The sequence below is a fragment of the Salvelinus alpinus genome, chromosome 21 (assembly GCF_045679555.1).
Source record: "Salvelinus alpinus chromosome 21, SLU_Salpinus.1, whole genome shotgun sequence".
Classification (NCBI taxonomy): Eukaryota; Metazoa; Chordata; class Actinopteri; order Salmoniformes; family Salmonidae; genus Salvelinus; species Salvelinus alpinus.
In genome coordinates this window covers 10,898,439-10,917,897 of record NC_092106.1, presented here as the reverse complement: position 1 = coordinate 10,917,897, position 19,459 = coordinate 10,898,439, and the positions used below count along the sequence as shown (strand labels likewise).

Sequence of the window (19,459 nt, the reverse complement as noted above, 5' to 3'; positions counted from 1 at the left end):
TCCTGGTTGTCGTGTTTTTTAATGTTCGGTTGTAAAACACACTACTTTACAGTCTGGCACATCAAAATATAAATCAGGAACAACAAGGAACGGTACACAGTAAATATCATGCAACAACACTGCAGTAGAAAACATTGAGATCAGGGTTAACTGGCAGTAGCACCTCCTCACAGCAACAGAATCAGTGATGCTTCTTCTTGCCTTCATCCTAAAATGACAAAAGACATACATTTAATAAAAGATAAGCCATAAAACCCTAGCAATTATGACAATATCAAGGTGCCAGTATGAACCATTACATGTACTAATAATAAACACTTGTTTTGGGTATAATATGCAGTCAGGCCCTGATATGTGACTGTAGGGCAGGTAACACCTTTTTATTGCTCTCCTATCTGATCTGTTTTCACAGACACACCTAGTAACTCAGAGCACTCATGTCCATTTCCTCTTTTACGTCAGCCTAGTTTGCACAAAAAGTAAGACATGACCGAGGTTATAAAAGGTCTGATGAGTCTTACTGTCTTGTCCATGTACCTATCAACAACAGATAGCTATGCAGCAGGAATAAAGACTGCAAAAGGAGATAGCGGTTTCTAAAATTATGTTTCACTAGCTGATAAAGTGCAAGGAACCGCATTTGATAGTAAAAGGTCGGAGTCTCAAGTGTTGTAAATGACAACACCAACCACTCGTACATAACTAGGGCATTTAGCCTGATGAAACTGCCACAGCTGGTATGTCCTCTACAGCCTCTATGGCCTTACCCATGTTTATAGTAAGGAACCCTTGAACTAATGGTGTGGTTGTCAACACGGCTTGTTGGACCACATTCTATAGCAGTCATACATGAACATTCTTTGGAAGAATAATAAAACATTTTTTTTATTTATTAAAAAACACTTAACAAATCAAGGCTAAATGTACACTACCTCATCGCTGCTGGACGAGGAAGAAGAAGAGGACCCATGCCCATCATCTTTGTTCTTATGCTCTTTGGGCTTCTTGTCTTTCTTCTTATGACCGGTGTCCTTCTTGTCACCATGTTTCTTGTCCTTATGTTCCTTAGACTTGTCTTTGTCCTCCTTATGGTCCTTCGATTTGTCACTGTCCTTGCGGTCCTTTGATTTGTCTTTGTCCTTGGATGCACTCTGAAAGTTGGTAGACAGTCAGGATACTTTGTATGCAGTGTGTGTATCAGCATTAATTGCACACAAGATGCCATTGATGGCTGAAATACAATTGACACACTTATCAAGCAACTGGTTTAGGTAATGGTAACAGTATGTTTCTTACCTTGTCCTTATCCCCATCTTTGTCCTTCTTCTTCCCCCATCCAAAGAGGGCGTTCTGTTCCTGGCCAGAGGCATCATCCTTTTTCACCTGATCATCTTTACCTACAGCTGTGGGAAATAAGCGACATGACATGTTAGATTGCTAATCAGTATGTCCTTTTGATGCACATTTGCCTTCTGTTATTAATAACATAAATATATTGTCTCAGCTAAGGCAGTCTTTGGAATAATTCAATGCAATGTTTGACAGGTGTGAACTGCACATTCAATCAGCTCAAATAATAGGAAAAGATCTGGCTTGCATCAGACTAATAACCATCAAATCAATAGAGAAATGGTTACTGTAGTTCAGACAATATTTTAGAGTAGAACGAGTTGAATGCAATTAGGATTCATGAAATCAAGAATTACCTGAAGCCAAATCGAAATCCATGTTGTCTTGGGAGCACACAATAGTAGTGACAACCTGCAGTAACAACTTTGCCCTTTAAACGGAAAAGCTCACGCTACGCACCTACCTGTTGACCCCACCCCGCAACCACGTGACCAAAACACGTTCGTGTTGTTCAGAAGGCACAAAACCGCACAGGTGGTTTTAAATGGAGGCGGGACTAACTGATTTTGTCCAATAAGAATGTTAATGTTTCTTCCCCGTTTTTTACGGTTTTGAAAGTGTCCTTGGTTGGGCCAGTGTGGAATAGACCTTGTGGAGTCTTAGTCCTTTAGCCTGGCGGTTCAAACCAAATTATTCCGCTGGGGGTCGTTTATCTGGCCCGGGTTACACCGGGTGAAAAGTGAATGCATTCGTTTTTGAAACGGGCCTGCCTCCCGGGCATGAACCAGCTTTTTTATGGAAAAGAGATGTTGTATGTTTATGGACGATGGACCATGCTGCCATCTTGACAGCATGACCGAGTGGCGCAGATCACTGTTTGATATGAGAAGGGCGCTCTCCCCTTCCGGTTTTCGCCCAATGATGTGACGTCAGTGGGCCTAGGTAGGGTAGCGTTTGACTGCAACATGCAGAAGAGGAGAAAAATTGCCCACACTGAAGATGTCTATATTGGTCTGCTAAAACAGGACCAGTAAAGATCCGGTGCACTACTTTTGTGAAAACATTTAAACTAAATGTATTTGTATTTGAGTGTTTACCAGCATTTGTAACTTGAGTCTGATAATTATCTGTACAAAACAGTTAATCTGATAATACTTGTGGAATATAAAAATACGTTCTTGATATGTTTTCCAGTTTCTTGAAATACTTAGCAAACACAACTTATTTCTGTGTGTAAACTGAAATGGTCTATTTACTCCTTTTACATTTTAGTAGATGTTCTTATCCAGAGCAAGTGCATACATTTTACATACTGGTCCCCCATGGAAATCAAACCCACAACCCTAGTGTTGCATGCGCCATGCTGTACCAACTGAGCCACATCATCACAAACCACTTGATGTCTCAATGTACTCAATTACTGTATTGTGCATTGTTTTTCTTCATAGTGATGGAAAGTATACAGGGACCAAACCTAGATGACCAGCCTATGTACAATACAGTAATGCACATTATTCCGGTGTCCTATGTGAATTGAATTCTCTCTCTCTTTCTCTCTCTCTGAGGACCTGAGCCCTAGGACCATGCTTCAGGACTACCTGGCCTGATGACTCCTTGCTCTCCCCCAGTCCACCTGGTCATCCTGCTGTTCCAGTTTCAACTGTTCTGCCTGTGGCTATGGAACCCTGACCTATTCACCGGACGTGCTACCTTGTCCCTGACCTGCTGTTTTCGACTTTCCCTCTCTACCGCACCTGCTGTCTCTAACTCTGAATGATCGGCTATGAAAAGCCAACTGACATTTACTCCTGAGGTGGTGACTTGTTGCACCCTCTACAACCACTGTGATTATTATTATTTGACCCTGCTGGTCATCTATGAACGTTTGAACATCTTGGCCATGTACTGTTATAATCTCCACCCGGCACAGCCAGAAGAGGACTGGCCACCCCTCAGAGCCTAGTTCCTCTCTAGATTTCTTCCTAGGTTCTTGCCTTTCTAGGGAGTTTTTCCTAGCCACCGTGCTTCTACATCTGCATTGCTTGCTGTTTGTGGTTTTAGGCTGGGTTTCTGTATAGCACTTTGTGACATTGACTGATGTAAAAAGGGCTTTATAAATACATTTGATTGATTGAAATTAAGTGGTTTGTAAGGATAGTCAATTAATACTGCACAAAAAGTTGTTATCCATGTTATTTGATCAAGAAAAGTATTTAATTTGATGTGGATGTTTTGTGTCTTTGCCTTTAACTTTGCAACTTTTCATGTAAATGTTTGAGGATAGGGTTTTGTTCTTTCTGGATCCTATTAGAATGACAATCGCAGAGAAAGGGACAGGACAACAACTCTTACAATTCCAATTATTGAATCCTGCAAGGTACTGTTCTTCATTATACAACTACCTTTTTCCCCCGCACTACAGATGTCTAGATTGGTCAGCTAATACTAATAAAGCCACATTGCTGTGGCAATTTACCGGACAGGTCGGCCTATGAATGAAACATTTATGTTGGTGTAGCTCTTATTATAAAATGAACATCAGTTGTTTTAGTTCTTTTTTTCTTTAACTGGTATTTTCGGCATTATCCACTACTTTGCTGCAGGTAGAAAATCATAGGAAATGTTATTTAATTGACACAAGCAGTCTCCAATCAATCACATTTTATTTGTCACATGCATCGAATACAATTGGTGTAGACTTTACCGTGAAATGCTTACTTACTAACTCTTTGGCAACAATACAGAGTTAAAAAGTGAGAAAAGATATAAACAATTTGCTAAATTAAAAAAAGGAAAATAGTAACACAATAAAATAACAATAACGAGTCTGTTTACAAGGAGCACCAGTACTGAGTCAATGTGCAGGGGTACAAGTTAGTTGAGGTAATATGTACAGGTAGGGGTAAAAGTGACTAGGCAATCAGGATAGATAATAAACAGAGTAGCAGCAGTGAGTGTGAGTGTATGTGTAACGTCAATATGCATGTGTGTGTTTTGTGTCTGAGCGTATGTAGTATGTGTGTGTTGGGGATGTTAGCATAGTATGTGTGAATGTGTGGGTAGATTCTAGTGAGTGTGCATAGAGCCAGTGCAAGAGAGTCAGTGCAAAAACCCACCCAAAAAGTGGGTCAATGTAAATAGTCCAGGTAGCCATTTGATTAACTGTTTAGCAGTCTTATGGCTTTCAGGAGCCTTTTGGTCCCAGACTATGCACTCTGGTACTGCTTGCTGTGCGGTAGCAGAGAGAACAGTCTATGACTTGGGATGCTGGAGTCTTTGACAATTTGAAGGCCTTTCTCTGACACCACCTGGTATAGAGGTCCTGGATGACAGGGAGTTACGCCCCAGTGATGTACTGAGCTGTACGCACTTCCCTCTGTAGCGCCTTACAGTCGGATGCCGAGCAGTTGCCATACCAAGCGGTGATGCAGCCAGTCAAGATGCTCTTAATGGGGCAGCTGTAAAACGTTTTGAGGATCTGAGGGCCCCAAGTCCTGACAATCAATGTCGGTGGGGAGATTGCCTAAGCCAGGGGAAGCATAGCTCTATGAATCTTAATTGCACAAAGCCTATTATTTGGCAGGGAATACTATTTGTAGATCGGTGTTTCTACACATCCCTTTGCTCAAGCTGATCCTCTCTAACCGACATGGAAGGAGGGCGCACAATTCAAATAATCATAAATATTATGGATTTTAAACATTTATGTACATTTAAGTCTTATATCAGCTGAAAGCTTAAATTCTTGTTAATCCAACTGCACTGTCTGATTTACAGTAGCTATTACAGTGAAAACATGCCATGCGATTGTTTGAGGACGACGCCCCACATCAAAATATTTTTCCACCGGCACAGGTTTCATACATTTACAAATAACGATTAAATATTCACTTACTTAAAAAAATCTTCCCCTGATTTGTCATCCAAAGGATCCCAGCTATAAAATGTAGTGTCATTTTGTTAGATAAAATACTTCTTTGTGGCCCCAAAAAATCTGTTTAGTTGGCGCCATCGATTTGAGTAATCCACTCATTCAACATGCAGAGAAAGGACTCCGAAAATCTAACCCTAAACTTTGTTTCAACAAGTCAAAAGACGTTTCTATTTACTCTTCAGATACCCTGAAATGTAATCAAACTATAATATTTCTTACGGAAAGAAGTATGTTCAATAGGAAACCGATTTTAGCAGGTGCGTAATGTCTTCATCCACGCACAAACACGAATTTCCAAGACTGTGTCCTTCTGCTAAAACTGATATTACTTATTTGTTTCAAGGTTTCAAGCCTGAAACCTTGAACATAGACTGCTGACACCCTGTGGAAGCCATAAGAATTGCATCCAGGGAGCTCATTTTCAATATGACCTTTCTCTTTCCTTTCTAAGAGGATGGTCTCTCTTTAGCTCTTTGCTAAAAATATATTTTTGTTTATTTTTGACTATTCTAATTGAAAAGAATCACAGTAAGGTACTTCATTTGTTACCAAGAAATTATTTGATATTGAGGTAAAAATGGCTGCACTGGACCTTATATGAACAGGGTTGGTTAAAAATGATTTGACCAGAGTGGTATACAATGAAGCAAGCTAGATCTACTCAGGGTTTTCTAAAGATAGCCAGCTTCAATTAGCTTCACATTACAGCTCAGACTTTATCCATACTACGATGGTGGATATTGCTCGTCCGCCTGCCGCTAACTCTAGCAGGCTTGTAACTGCGTGTTCATGCAGTGTTGCCAACTTAGCGACTTTGTCGCTATATTTAGCGAGTATTCAGAACCCTCCAGCGACACATTTTCTCTTGGAGACTGACGTAAAAGCACGTATCGCTCTTACTCTTCTCAACGGGCAGCGGGTGCTGCCGTGGGCCCACCCCCGTCCCAAAGCACTCACAGGCGGCCCAGTCCTTGCGCAGCAATCCCTCCCAGCTGCAGTTAGAGCAGGAGATGTTCACCCCTCCGTGTCCAGACTGCAAATGAATCGCGCATGCGGGAAGCCGCCGCAGGCTGATACCACCCTGGCTTACATTCAGGGCGGGATGTAAATGTAAAATGTTCTTTGTCTAAAATAAATCACTGCACAAAAATAAATCACTGCATTTGACTCACACAGCCTCAGTCACTTACACACCCTGTCCACTGTGTGTGTGCCTCTCTGTGACATAAGCCAAACATCTAGCTGGCTAGCTCATCATGTCTCAGTCTAAACTGTACACTCAAAAATACAGAAAGGAGTGGGAATCAAACACTGAATTCAAAGGCTGGTTGAAGCCGTTTATTGGAGATGATACACGGGCATACTGCCTGTATTGTAAGGCTGATTTCTACGCCAAACTTAGTGATGTAAAAAAACACATGACAACTCAAAAACATACTCAAAGGCAAAGCCTTATAACAGTTCCACCCAAAACAAGCTGCTGAGGCCACCATGGCATTAGCTATCGCTGAACACTGTTCCATGCTGGCATGTGATCACATTGGAGAAGCATGTAGAGCTGCTTTCTCAGACTCCACTGCTGCTACCCACTTCAAAATGCACAGGACAAAGTGCACAGAAATGAGTAATGGTGTTCTAGCACCATACTTTATGAAAAAGTTGGTCGCAGATGTGGGTGACCAGCGTTTCAGCCTCCTCCTCGATGAGTCCACGGATGTAAGTGTTTCTAAGTACCTGGGGATAAGTACCTTGTGATAAGGTACTTTAGTGACACCAAGCAGACAATTGTATCAACCTTTCTGGGGCTTGTTGAGTTGGAGGGAGGAGATGCCAAATCTATAGCCCGTGCTGTTGTGGCTTTCCTCGACAAGTGTTGTCTTAAAAAAGAGAAACTCCTGGGGACAGGGACTGGCAATGCCTCTGTTATGACGGGGATTAACAATGAGGTCCGTAAAGTGCTGAAGGAGGAGTATGGTCTCAAATATCTGGTTCTTATTTGCTATGTTTGCCACTCTCTGCAGCTTGCTCATTTGTAGTTCTAAACATGTTTAGGGTGTTTTTACTCACTTTTTGTCTCTCCCACGACATTATTCCTCTCTCCTACAGCGTCCATCACAATTACATGTACATGGCCAATTATGCAAATTAGTTGATGGCGCTATTTAGCAACTTCTAGCGACTTTTAGGACAGCCAATAGCTACTTTCCTTACTGAGGAGTTGGCAACACTGTGTTCATGTAGCATGTGGCTAGTCGAACGCCGAACTCTTAATTGAGACAATACTGAAACATCAATCCATGTGCCACATTTTCATTCGCGGCGAAATCAAAAGAAAGAAAAGTTATCTTGCAAATTCAGCAGGTTATGGTGTGAAATAGGCTTGTTGAAGTGCCATCTTTATTTTATTACTTATCGTTAATGCCGCCTTTGGTGTGCATATTAATGCACAGCACCTTTTTTCCCACTCTTAAAAAATAAAATAATTGTATTGTCATACAAAAGTTTTACTGTGCGTGAAGTATCAAATGCATTTGTCATTACTAAATGTGGAACTTTTTAACACACAAAAACACATTTGATTAATATTTAAGCAGTTTCTTCCTCAAATGAAGTGGATGATGATATTATATAATATTATATATAATCAGAGAATCTGATTTCATTGGTCCTCAACTCACACATCAGACACTTCATTCAAGATAATTGTAGTTAGCCCTGAGTTAGCCTGCGCGCTGAAGCAGATTTACCAAATTGGCTTAAAGGTGTGCCACTTTCATGGTACCGGTTATCCCAAATTGAACTCAGAGTTGACCAAAGTTACCTCACTAACTCCTCAAACTACATTCATAGTATAGTGCATCTAATCAGCTAAGCCTGCATGAACAATGCTGGAAATTCCTGGATGTGTACACAGACACACAGACACATACACGTCAATTATTTTCAAACTTCTCACTTTACTTTAGATAAACAAATTGCATGTCACTCAAGTGTGAGGTTTCCAGAGAGGCAAAAGTGTATTAATTGCAAAAGTTGACCAGCTTCAGTTGGAAAAGAGATTCACAAAAATGTACCTATTGAAATGATTTTTTTTATTTCTGACAGAATTCCTTTTGATCATGTTTCAGCCTGATTGTAATGAGCATGAATCATCTTGGCCTATCTTTTCCAATCTCCATGTTAATTACGGCTGATAAGGCTTAGGACCCCTGAGCAGATCACTGGATTTGAGCAGTGTGGTTCTGCTGCTGGCTGGTCCTCTCCCGGTCATTGGGTCACGGTCGCTGGTCCAGGTTGGGTTCCACATCAGGGCCTCCAAGGGACTGCGTGGCGGGCGGGAGGGGCTGCTCTCCCTGGGACTGAGAGAGTGCGAGGGGCTATAAATGGACTCATAGCGAGTGTTGGGTCTGGGGTCTGCCGACGGCCCACAAGACTCCAACTTCAGGGTGGGTTTTGGGCGAATAGCTGATCCCTCGTCAGATGGTTTGCTATCCATGCACCCTCCTCCCATCACCAAGCCACCTACATATTTCCCCTCCTTTTTCATCTCTCCACACTTTTCATTCTCAGGTCCATCCTAAAAGGGAATAAATGAGAAAATAATAGAATGGAACTGATATGTTTAAATGAAACTATTCTCGCAGACACGTACCTATGAGTGTCTTTTACTTAAAAACTTGTACCTACCTCTTTCTTGTTGTCATCTTCCTTTGTTTTTTTCTTAGATTCTCCCTCAACATCGGAACAGGAGTCCTGTGACCCCAAAAGAATACCAGTGTAAATTTAAGGAGAATGAGTCAATAAGCTATTTTGGTATCACATGTTTGTGTATATAACAAAACTCTACCAGGAATTTGTCTCCCTTATTTGTATCTTCTTCTTGTCTTTCTCACTTACGGAGGAAAGACAGTGTTCCAAACAGTATCATATGCATCTCCAAATAACATTTACCTTCTTGTCTTTCTTCTTTTTCTTCTCATCATCATCACTTCCAGAAGAGGAACTCTACAGGGCAAACAGAGGACGTGGTCCATCAGATTCCAGTGTTCACCTCACTGTTGTGCATCTCCAAATAACATTTACCTTTATGGAGACTTACCTTTTCTTTCTTCTTCTTCTTCTTTTTCTTCTTCTTTTTCTTATCATCATCACTTCCAGATGAGGAGTCATCCTAGACACACATAAATACAGTATATGGTGATGAAATACTATCCTATTATATTAGCCTCCACTATGTGCATTGGGCTCATAACTCATAGAGGGGCTCATAGATAACTTCCAAATACATTTGTGTTACTTACCTTTTGCTTCTTCTTGTCTTTCTTCTTCTTATCCTTCTTCTTGTCTTTCTTCTTCTTATCCTTCTTCTTGTCTTTCTTCTTCCTCTTCTTCTTTTTATCTTCCTCGCTGTCAGAACCAGAATCCTGGGTGCATGGGAGAAACGATCCACAGTCACATTCTGATTGTTACTGTCGTTAGTTTGAGGATCACTCTCTAAGACAGTCAATTAAAAAAGATACCTTCTTCTTTTTCTTCTTCTTCTTCTTCTTATCATCCTCGCTGTCAGATGAGTCCTGGACACAAAAAAATAAATATTCTGGTCATTCAGGTGTCATTAGATATCTCTAATTAACAGTTATTTCAATTATTATTTTGTTTTACAGCCAATAGAAAACCTACCTCCGTATCCTTCTTTTTCTTCTTGTCCTTCTTCTTCTTCTTTTTCTTGTCTTCCTCGCTGTCAGAGTCCTGGACACAAATAGAAATATGCTGGTCATTCAGATATGATTAGATATCTCAAATGAACTGTTCTTTAAAAAAATGGACCCTCCCCAATACAGGACAATTGAAAACACACCTTATCCTTCTTCTTCTTTTTCTTCTTGTCCTTCTTCTTCTTCCTGTCTTCCTCGCTGTCAGAATCGTCCTGGACACACAATAAAAGTTTCATTTGATATCTCCAATATCTTTCAAAATTGTAAAGACCCTCCCCCAAGACAGACAATAGAACAACGTACCTTCTTATCCTTTGTCTTCTTCTTTTTCTTCTTATCGTCTTCGCTGTCTGATGAGCAGGAACCCTGTCAAAGAAAAATGAAGAGAGTGGAATTAATTCACATACCAGTGGGCTTCTAACCATAACCCTGCCCACTGGGTTTCTCAAAATAACATCTGTATGCATCGGCACTCACCTTTTTCTTCTTCTTCTTCTTCTTCTTCTTCCTGTCTTTCTCGCTATCTGAATCATCAGAACTGGAATCCTGAAACAGACATAAACTTTAATCAGACATCTATCCTGTATTTTCCAAAGAAGAAGACACTTTGTAACATGTCTGCCTTTGCTTCCATGCTGTAATGCTGAGGAGATAGAGCCAAAGGGATGCAACAGCCAATGGAGTAACTAGAGCAATATGGACGTACAACATTTCATTGCTAAATTGCTACACTTACCTTTTTCTTCTTCTTCTTCATCTTCTTCTTCTTCTTTTTCTTTTTGTCATCATCGCTGTCAGAGGAGGAGGAGCTGTCAGAGGATGAAGAACTAGAATCCTGAGGGACAACAACCAAAAAAAGGTCACTATGAAGTACTTAACAACTTTCTAGGGTCTGTCATTGGGCTATAGATGGCCAAAGGTTTAGTACGGTTTTACACAGTTTTATTGTGATACAGAAATGACCAGAGTCAACAGTGAGTCAACAAAAACAATATGCTTCTTTTTATGTTAAATCATACAACACATCGCTTTCTCACCTTCTTTTTCTTCTTCTTTTTATTTTCCTCCTCGCTATCAGAAGAGGATGAGGAGGGAGAGGAGGACGAAGACGAGGAGGAGGAAGATGAAGAACTGGAATCCTGTGGCAAAAACGGTGTCCAATATGTCAGTCATATGGGGACAGTGTGGAGCATTGCACCATCCAACAATACCATAGAATACAATGTGGCTGATAGTTTGGAACCACCAACCTCAGCTTTCTTCTTCTTCATCGTCTTCTTTTTTTTCTTCTTTTTGTCATCCTCGCTGTCCGAGGATGAAGAGGATGAAGAGGATGATGAACAGCCAGAGTCCTTCAATTGAAAAAAAACACTCATTAGGGTATTGTAGCTGTATTACGTAATTCATTACATGAGCTCAATACATAACACTTTTGGAGAGGAGCTCAAGTCCGATGGCAGAATAACACAGCTCAACTAAATACTTGTGGGAAAGGTTGTCTGTACTGTAGCACAGGGAGCCAGTGGGAACTTGAGTACCTTCTTCTTTTTCTTCAACTTCTTCTTCTTCTCTTTCTCCTTGCCTCCTTCTCTCTCGTCATCACTCAGATTTCCAGCTTCCATTCCCTCAGGAAAATCTCTGCCACCTTTCGTCACGGGAAAAAACTTGAGTACCTGAGTACATATGTAACTACAGTATGTTCTTGCAGGGTTTTCTGGGCAAGCGCATGCAAGTAGGCCAAGTTAGGCCTCATGCATTGAGGAAAAGAACTGTTCTTGCTGGTGTGTCTGGTTTGGTAATAGTGCTGGCCTAATAATCTCCATATCTCTTCTTAGACAATTCTTTTTTGATTTACTTACAAATCCATTCAGCTGATGCACCACCCTCCTTTGCTTTGTCTTTCTTGCACTGTGATTGGGGAGAGGGTATTACGACAGAGAAAGTCATTCAGTGGATACAGAGAGAGTTTCAATTCAAAGTGAGGAGAGAAGTGTCCGTTTGTAGATATGTTTGTGTTTTACCTTGTCATCGTCATCGCTCTCAGACGCAGAGCCCTGAGAAAGCGTGAGAGGTTGAATTCCTTTGTAACTTTAACCTGTTCATCTCTGACGCCCTCTGCTGACACATTTTGTAAACTACCTTCATTAGATAGATTTTGAATTCAAAACTATAAGTCTTACAAACACACGCTTAGTACTGTTAGAAGGTAATAACCGTGGGATAACATGGGATTCTATACATTAACAACGTGACTATTGCAGAGCCAGAGAAACAGCAGGCAAGGAAATGCTAAATAAATATACACTGACTGTACGAAACATTAGGAACACCGACTCTCTCAACGGAGTGGGTACCACTTAAGCTCAGCGGACGCGGTACCGGGTCCAAAACAACCGTTCAGAGTTTAACAGTTGATATAGATTAAGAAATACATGTAAAATAAGCTAATCATGCTTATTATGACCACTTCTGCTTCAGTACATGATATGTTTCAAGGTTAAAATTCTCGAAAGGCCTGTTGTCATACACCTCGATGACCTCACCTTGTCCGTTCTCTTGTCTTTCTTCTTCTTCTCATCTTTCTTTGTTTTTTCTTTGCCCGATTTCTGTCCCAGGGTACCGTCCAGTCCAGCACCCTCCTCACCTGCAGAGAATCATATTTTGGGTCATCATTTCTTGTTGTCCACTGTGGACATGTTTAATGACCTGATATAAATGAACATGAAGACCTGATGTGATGCTGTGTTTACAATGGCCAATGTTTCCAAAGAAAGTATCCAGAATGAGAATAGCTGAACATGTTGTGAAAACACATGTTGTGACATTTTAAAAGAAGAAATGACATACCAGCTGCTGAAACGCCAGCAGCACAGCTGTACTCATCCTTGCCCTGTCCGTCTGCCTCTTCTCCCTGCTCCCAAACACAACAGAACAGAACATATGTAACTACAGTATGTTCTTGCAGGGTTTTCTGGGCAAGCGCATGCAAGTAGGCCAAGTTAGGCCTCATGCATTGAGGAAAAGAACTGTTCTTGCTGGTGTGTCTGGTTCGGTAATAGTGCTGGCCTGCTGTTTAAGAGCTTGCTGTTCATTGCACTAACTTATGTGTAGTCTGCAAACAAATGAGGTGTGGATAGCAATTGAACTGTTAATTATGTAGGGGGAATAACATGGCAAAATAAGGCAGTTTTATTATTGAAAAGAAAATGAATTAAAGTTGTACACTACAGTGATTGCAAAGCAGAAATTGCTTTAGACTCAGTTTGAAAACATCTTTCAATGTTTTTGACATGCTACCAACACGCTAGAACTCCTAATCTGGTACTGTATATTACCTTTTTTTTGTCTGCCTCGCTGTCAGAAGAACATCTAGAATCCTAGAAGAGAAATGTCCGTGAGTCAGGACGTCAGGTAAATGTTTCACAATAAAGTCAGGTCATGTTGTAAGGTTTCAGTCAGATTTGCTGATTTGGTAGAGGATTGATATCCTGTTTATAACACTTTGACATTGTTTAGCCACGTTGGTGTAATGAGAAATGTTCTTACCTTTTTCTTTTGCTTCTTCTTCTTTTTCTTCTTCTTCTTCTTCTTCTTCTTGTCCTCGTCGCAGTCCGAGGATGAGGAGGATGAAGAGCTATCAGAGGATGAAGATGAGGAGCTGGAATCCTGAAAAAGAATTCAAACTAATCGTTAGTGTGCTGTGTCGACAAGATGGGCACCACACGTTTACCTGATCTCATGTTGAATCAAACCTTTTTCTTCTTCTTCTTCTTCTTCTTCTTCTTCTTCTTCTTCTTCTCTTCCTCACTGTCTGAGGAGGAGGATGAGCTGGAAGATGAAGAAGAGGAGCTGGAATCCTGAGAGACAGAAAACAGGAACATAGAAAAGGAGCTCTTTCATGAGACATTTCACACGTTACCACCTGTATGTATACAGGGGAGCTACAATACCTTCTTCTTCTTCTTCTTCTTCTTCTTCTTCTCCTTCTTCTTCTTCTTCTTCTTCTTCTTCTTCTTCTTCTTCTTGTCCTCTTCACTGTCTGAGCCTGAATTCTAAGAGGAAGGGACAAAAAGGCATGTTCTAAATCCTGCCATGGTAACATTAAAGTAAACGCTGACTTCCTCTGCGATGTAGAGTATTAATGTTGCTTCTTGTTACTGTGCAAACTCTGGCTTGTAACTTCTGGAAAAGGAAATTGGCCATGGTGATGATACGAAATCACATCATACATTTTATGAAAACCCACTCACATCCTCTTTCTTCTTTGTTTCCTCGTTGTTTAGATCAGTGAAGCCTTCGAGCCCTGCAAAAAAACAGTCAATATGTTTTAGTGAACAATAATATAATATTTATAAGATTATCAGTGTTCTGTGTGTTTTTGTGGTGTTTCTGTATAAAGATGATTGATTGAACATAAACAGTGCACATGGTCAGATAAAACGCCCTCGCTTTCATTCTTGCAACTTGATCTTAAAACAAATAAGGCCACCCCCTCTAGGGATAAAATCTGTGATGTGGTGCAAAGTCAACAAAATTACAATCAAATGTTTGACTCAATACATGCTCTTTGGACTGTGATTACACACCTATCCACCCACCCCACCCTCGCCTCATATACCCATATTCCTTCCATTATTGCTTAATTATTAAAAAATGGTGCCATTAACATGGTATCTATACATATAATGTGAATTGAGGTGAATGTGTCACTTGAGCAGTAGGCAGGTACAGTAGGTGTAATATTTGGTTACAAGGTGGGGTCATTTGTGTTTAAACACAGTAGGTCATTTAGAACAGTTCGTAGCCTTCAGTACACACGCCCGAACACACAAAACAAAGCTGTCACTCACCAGGCTCAGATATGAAGGCTGCATCATGTACTATGATATCCCCAGCACCTTCTTTCTTTGCCTTCTTCTTCCTCTTCTTCTTCTTCTCATCCTACAGAAGGACAGACAGAAGATAGTCTCACTGCGAGTTTGACTTATTCATCTAATGTTAACATAGCAGAACAAAACATACACTGACAGGTAGGACGAAAGTAAATTTTAGATCTCTGTACTTTTTGTCACGCTCTGATCTGTTTCACCTATCCTTGTGATTGTCTCCACCCCCTCCAGTGTCGCTGATTTTCCCCAGTGTATTTATCCCTGTGTTTCCTGTCTCTCTGTGCCAGTTCGTGTTGTATGTTTCCAGGTCAACCAGCATTTTTTCCCCGTGCTCCTGCTTTTTGCATTCTCCTTTTTCTAGTCATCCCGGTTTTGACCCTTGCCTGTTTCTGGACTTTGTAGCCGCCTGCCTGACCATTCTGCCTGCCTTGACCACGAGCCTGTCTGCCACTCTGTACCTCCTGGACTCTGATCTGGTTTGGACCTTTTTGCCTGTCCACAACCATTCTCTTGCCTACCCCTTTGGATTAATAAACATTGTAAGACTCCAACCATCTGCCTCCTGTGTCTGCATCTGGGTCTCGCCTTGTGCCTTGATACTTTTAGACACTTGGGTAGTAAACATAGATTTAATCTATGACATTCAACAGAAATAAACAAGCACGATGACTCAGCATCTACAAGGATGGGTTCTGTGCGTGTGTATAAGTCATTCTATTCCCCCTGTGAGGTGTATCCATCCTTGTTTTGTTATTCATGACTAATAAAATGACTTATACACACACACACATACATACACCCACACACCATTCACATATACAGTACCAGTCCAAAGTTAGGACACACAGACTTATTCAAGGGTTTTTCTTATTTTTTTACTATTTTCTTGTAGAATAATAGCGAAGACATCAAAACTATGAACACAAATGGAATCATGTAGTAACCAAAAAAGTGTTAAACAAATCAAAATATATTTTTAATTTGAGATTCTTCAAAGTAGCCACTATTATTCCACAAATTAACTTTTAACAAGGCACACCTGTTCATTTAAATGCATTCCAGGGGACTATCTCATGAAGCTAGTTGAGAGAATGCCAAAAGTGTGCAACGCTGTCATCAAGGCAAAGGGTGGCTACTTTGAAGAATCTCAAATATAAAATATATGTTGATCCGTTTAACACTTTTTTGGTTACTACATATTTCCATATGTGTTATTTCATAGTTTTGATGTCTTCACTATTATTCTACAATGTAGAAAATAGTAAAAATAAAGAAAAACCCTTGAATGAGTAGGTGTGTCCAAACTTTTGAGTGGTACTGTATGTACATCCACCTTATGCATATTTGTTTGTTTACTGCTATTGCAGAGTGCGGATCATATCGGTGTATAGTCCAAATAGAAAGCAAATCCCTACGACCTCTTCACTTCCTGATCTTGCAGGCACCAGCTCAACAGGTTATGACTGGGTGTGTTTCCTATGCCTATCTTAGATTTGGGTCCCGAAGGTCACAGCATGCCTACCATACGGGTTTCATTGTGGCATTTAGTCTTTCAGCTAGTCTTTCAACCCCATATATCTCAAGCAAGCAAACCTGTGTCTCCTGTTTACTAACGCCGACAGAACATAGTGCCGCTGTTCCAGACCAACATACAACGCTGGCGGTTGAGTTTCTATTGTGGAATCAAAGTACCTGCTATCGATAATCAAAGCAAATCGTAAAACAAACATTACTTCAAACTGATTATATATTCAAATAAACCGCTGCATTCATTTTCCGAGCCTAATTTCCCCAAAAATGTGATGGCATGTTTTTTTCTGAGTGAAAGATAAATCTAAATGATTGCACATCTAAAAGTGAGAAGAGTAAGACTAAATAAAGCTCACATCAGCAATTACAGTAGTCACTTTTTATCAAGTAAAAACTGCCCAGCCCAATGTGACATAGTAAGACGATACTACATCGACTTTATAAAGCTGTGTGTCATGGCAAGGGACATAATTTGGATGCGCTTGGCAAGAGTATTCCCAGGATGAAAACAACAATGGATTGGTTTCAGGGTAGATACCAGCGTTGCCAAGACACGCTCTATAAACCAATTAGGCTTCCTTTCACTTTAATTGTTTCATTGGGGGATTCAAGTCTCCTTTTGGCTTCGCATGAACAAGATATTTGTCTAAAACTAAACACATGGCCCAATCCAACCAAAATGTCCTCTCTCTCTCTCTCTGTTTGTTCATTGACTCATTCCAAACAGGCAGCTTTAGCCTGGAGTGCCAGATGGGCAGGGTTCACTCTTTTGTGACTGTTCTTCTATTGGTTCCAACGCACAAGACACGGTCAATCAAGCTCAGATCTGATATAATGATGATGAACATTAGGTCAGATTAGGTCAGATTTGCGCAGCTTACTTCACTGTCTGAAGAGCTGCTGTCAGAGGAGGAGGAGGAAGAGGATGAACTGGAATCCTGTGTACAAGAAGAAAAGGTTATTGCATAATTGACACCAGTAAAGTACATGTCAGTAGATACTTCACTTATTTGGTTATTTCATGCTTTACCTTTCATGAGTGAATGTAATGAATGTGCTTCTCTATTGCATATTTTAAGGGTCTTACAGAATGCCCCACTATTAAAGACAAATATTCATAGATAACTGTCATGTTGTATAAATGATTGGAGACAACCACAGGAATACTTAACAGGGGTTTTTAATGCTTGTGATCTACAGTACTCTGCAATAACTTAATGCCACTCCCCTCTCCTTACTGCCACTTTTCGTATCGGTATTCCTGACTGGAGTAAGCCCTGCTGACCCATTTGAGAACCGCACCATTGCAAAATACAAAATAGGTTTTGGAGATCAGCCCTCAGCTGTGGAGCGACTACACCTTAAATGACTAGTGTAGAGCGCACAGTTCTGAAACTGCACACTGACATGACACTGCATTTATGTCCGGGTCTCTTTTACCACATTTGCGAGCCTCCAGTAAGCAGTACATTCCAAGTAGGGGATGTTCAAACTGGAAGCGCTTGGCGACTCACCTTCTTCTTCCTCTTCTTCTTCAGCTTCTTCTTTTTCTTTTCCTTCTTGCCTTTGTCCTCCTCCTCGCTGTCTGAAGATGTGGAGCTGTGGATTAAGTACAAGTCGACCTGAAGGAGAGAGAGACTGTAATTGTTACAACTGACAAATGGATATGACGGAGTAAAATTAGATGGTAAATGTATTATTGTTTTCATGGTGCACACATGCACAGACATTTAGTACAGGGTTAGGTTTCAGATTATTAGCTGGTTACTATTTGACCTATCATTACTTTTCTTGTGAAGTCTTTGACTACACCCTCAATATAAACGTGCACCACATTCTCCCCCGATCACAACATTTTTGGCCTACTTTCAATGTCTCCGCAGTCCTGCCACTGAACCTGACCCTCCGTTACATACCTTTCCAGATCCTCCTGCAGGAGCTTTGGGGTCTGTCTTGGCTGCGTTAGTGGTGTCGGTTGAAGACAGCCCTGCTAGCCCACAATGCTCTTCAAGCTTCCGTTCACTCCTCCCAGGCTGGAGTTCATCCAGTGTGCTCAGGACAACTTGTCCTCCCTCTCCATCTCCAGGCCCTCCCCCTGGAGCTACACAAACCAGCATAGATTACTACACGGTTATATTTTCCATTCACAAATCAATATGTTTATTGTATTGCATGGGTTGTACTGTATTGTACTATATTGTACTATATATTGTACTATATTGTCTTAGCCTTGTACAAATCACCTATCCTATTGTACAAATCACCTACATACTGAGGCTTTTACAGTGCAAACAATATTAAATACAATACAAAAAACAATAACCAGATTATCAAAAATGCATAGGTACTGATCATGTATGAATGGCATAAAAGTGTTTTAATATTATGGATAAAACATTATCTGATGCACTTCCTTATTTCTCACACTGTACTCCATCCCATGTAATGATGCATTCACCTCAGAGTACATTTGTAGCCATAATGCACAAACCAAATTAACTACATCTATATATTATCTGTTCTAAGTAGAATAAGTAACAGATAAATTCATTTTGCATGTTGACTGACAACAACAGTACAGAATTGCATGATTTTTACTTCAGATGTATTTGGACCACGCCCCTGCATGACTGCAAAAAATACAAATAATTGTACAGCTTTAAACTACAGCTCACCGCTTCAAATGTCATATATCTACAAATTCCAATTAGGCTTAAAGTAGAACGGGGTGGAATATACAGTTGGTGATAATGAGAAATGATTGTTACTTTTACCGGGGAACATACTTAAAGAACGAGACTCATTACATTTTTAGACCACATCAAGCTTTAAACATACAGTATGTCGGTAATCTATAAAGGCATGTGCGCAAAAGTCACTAAAAGTGCATAGATCACCATACCTTTGGGTCGGTTGAACTCCATTCAACTCAACAGCCACTCCAGTTACACCTTGCCGTTTGCTGTGAATTGATGATATGACTGAGTTACACTGATAGGAAGTCCTTTAATATGGCCATTGGCCAAGGTGTGGGTATTGTG

The 19,459-nt window shown here is 40.6% G+C and overlaps 2 protein-coding genes across 5 annotated transcripts; both read right to left on the bottom strand.

Moving 5' to 3' along the window:
- Positions 1-1,848, bottom strand: LOC139547834 (uncharacterized). Its single transcript, XM_071356957.1, has 4 exons — positions 1,707-1,848; positions 1,297-1,403; positions 933-1,151; positions 1-208 (listed from the first exon to the last, which is right to left on the bottom strand). The coding sequence occupies exons 1-4, from the start codon at positions 1,726-1,728 to the stop codon at positions 182-184; spliced, it is 375 nt and encodes a 124-aa protein (XP_071213058.1). The 5' UTR covers positions 1,729-1,848; the 3' UTR covers positions 1-181.
- Positions 1,849-8,221: 6,373 nt separating this feature from the next.
- LOC139547833 (cylicin-2) lies at positions 8,222-19,459 on the bottom strand. Of its 4 annotated transcripts, none has more exons than XM_071356953.1 (28): positions 19,321-19,459; positions 18,335-18,519; positions 17,933-18,040; positions 17,300-17,356; positions 14,850-14,940; positions 14,250-14,302; positions 13,950-14,051; positions 13,752-13,856; positions 13,546-13,665; positions 13,335-13,376; positions 12,847-12,910; positions 12,543-12,643; positions 12,021-12,053; positions 11,859-11,907; positions 11,538-11,644; positions 11,250-11,351; positions 11,037-11,138; positions 10,736-10,834; positions 10,477-10,545; positions 10,303-10,365; positions 10,143-10,211; positions 9,965-10,033; positions 9,805-9,858; positions 9,586-9,708; positions 9,384-9,455; positions 9,236-9,289; positions 8,972-9,037; positions 8,222-8,861 (listed from the first exon to the last, which is right to left on the bottom strand). In XM_071356953.1, the coding sequence occupies exons 1-28, from the start codon at positions 19,340-19,342 to the stop codon at positions 8,469-8,471; spliced, it is 2,574 nt and encodes an 857-aa protein (XP_071213054.1). In that variant the 5' UTR covers positions 19,343-19,459; the 3' UTR covers positions 8,222-8,468. The 4 variants fall into 4 exon arrangements, with proteins under 4 accessions (XP_071213054.1, XP_071213056.1, XP_071213055.1 ...); XM_071356955.1 differs by having other exon boundaries at positions 13,546-13,566; XM_071356954.1 differs by lacking the exon at positions 13,335-13,376.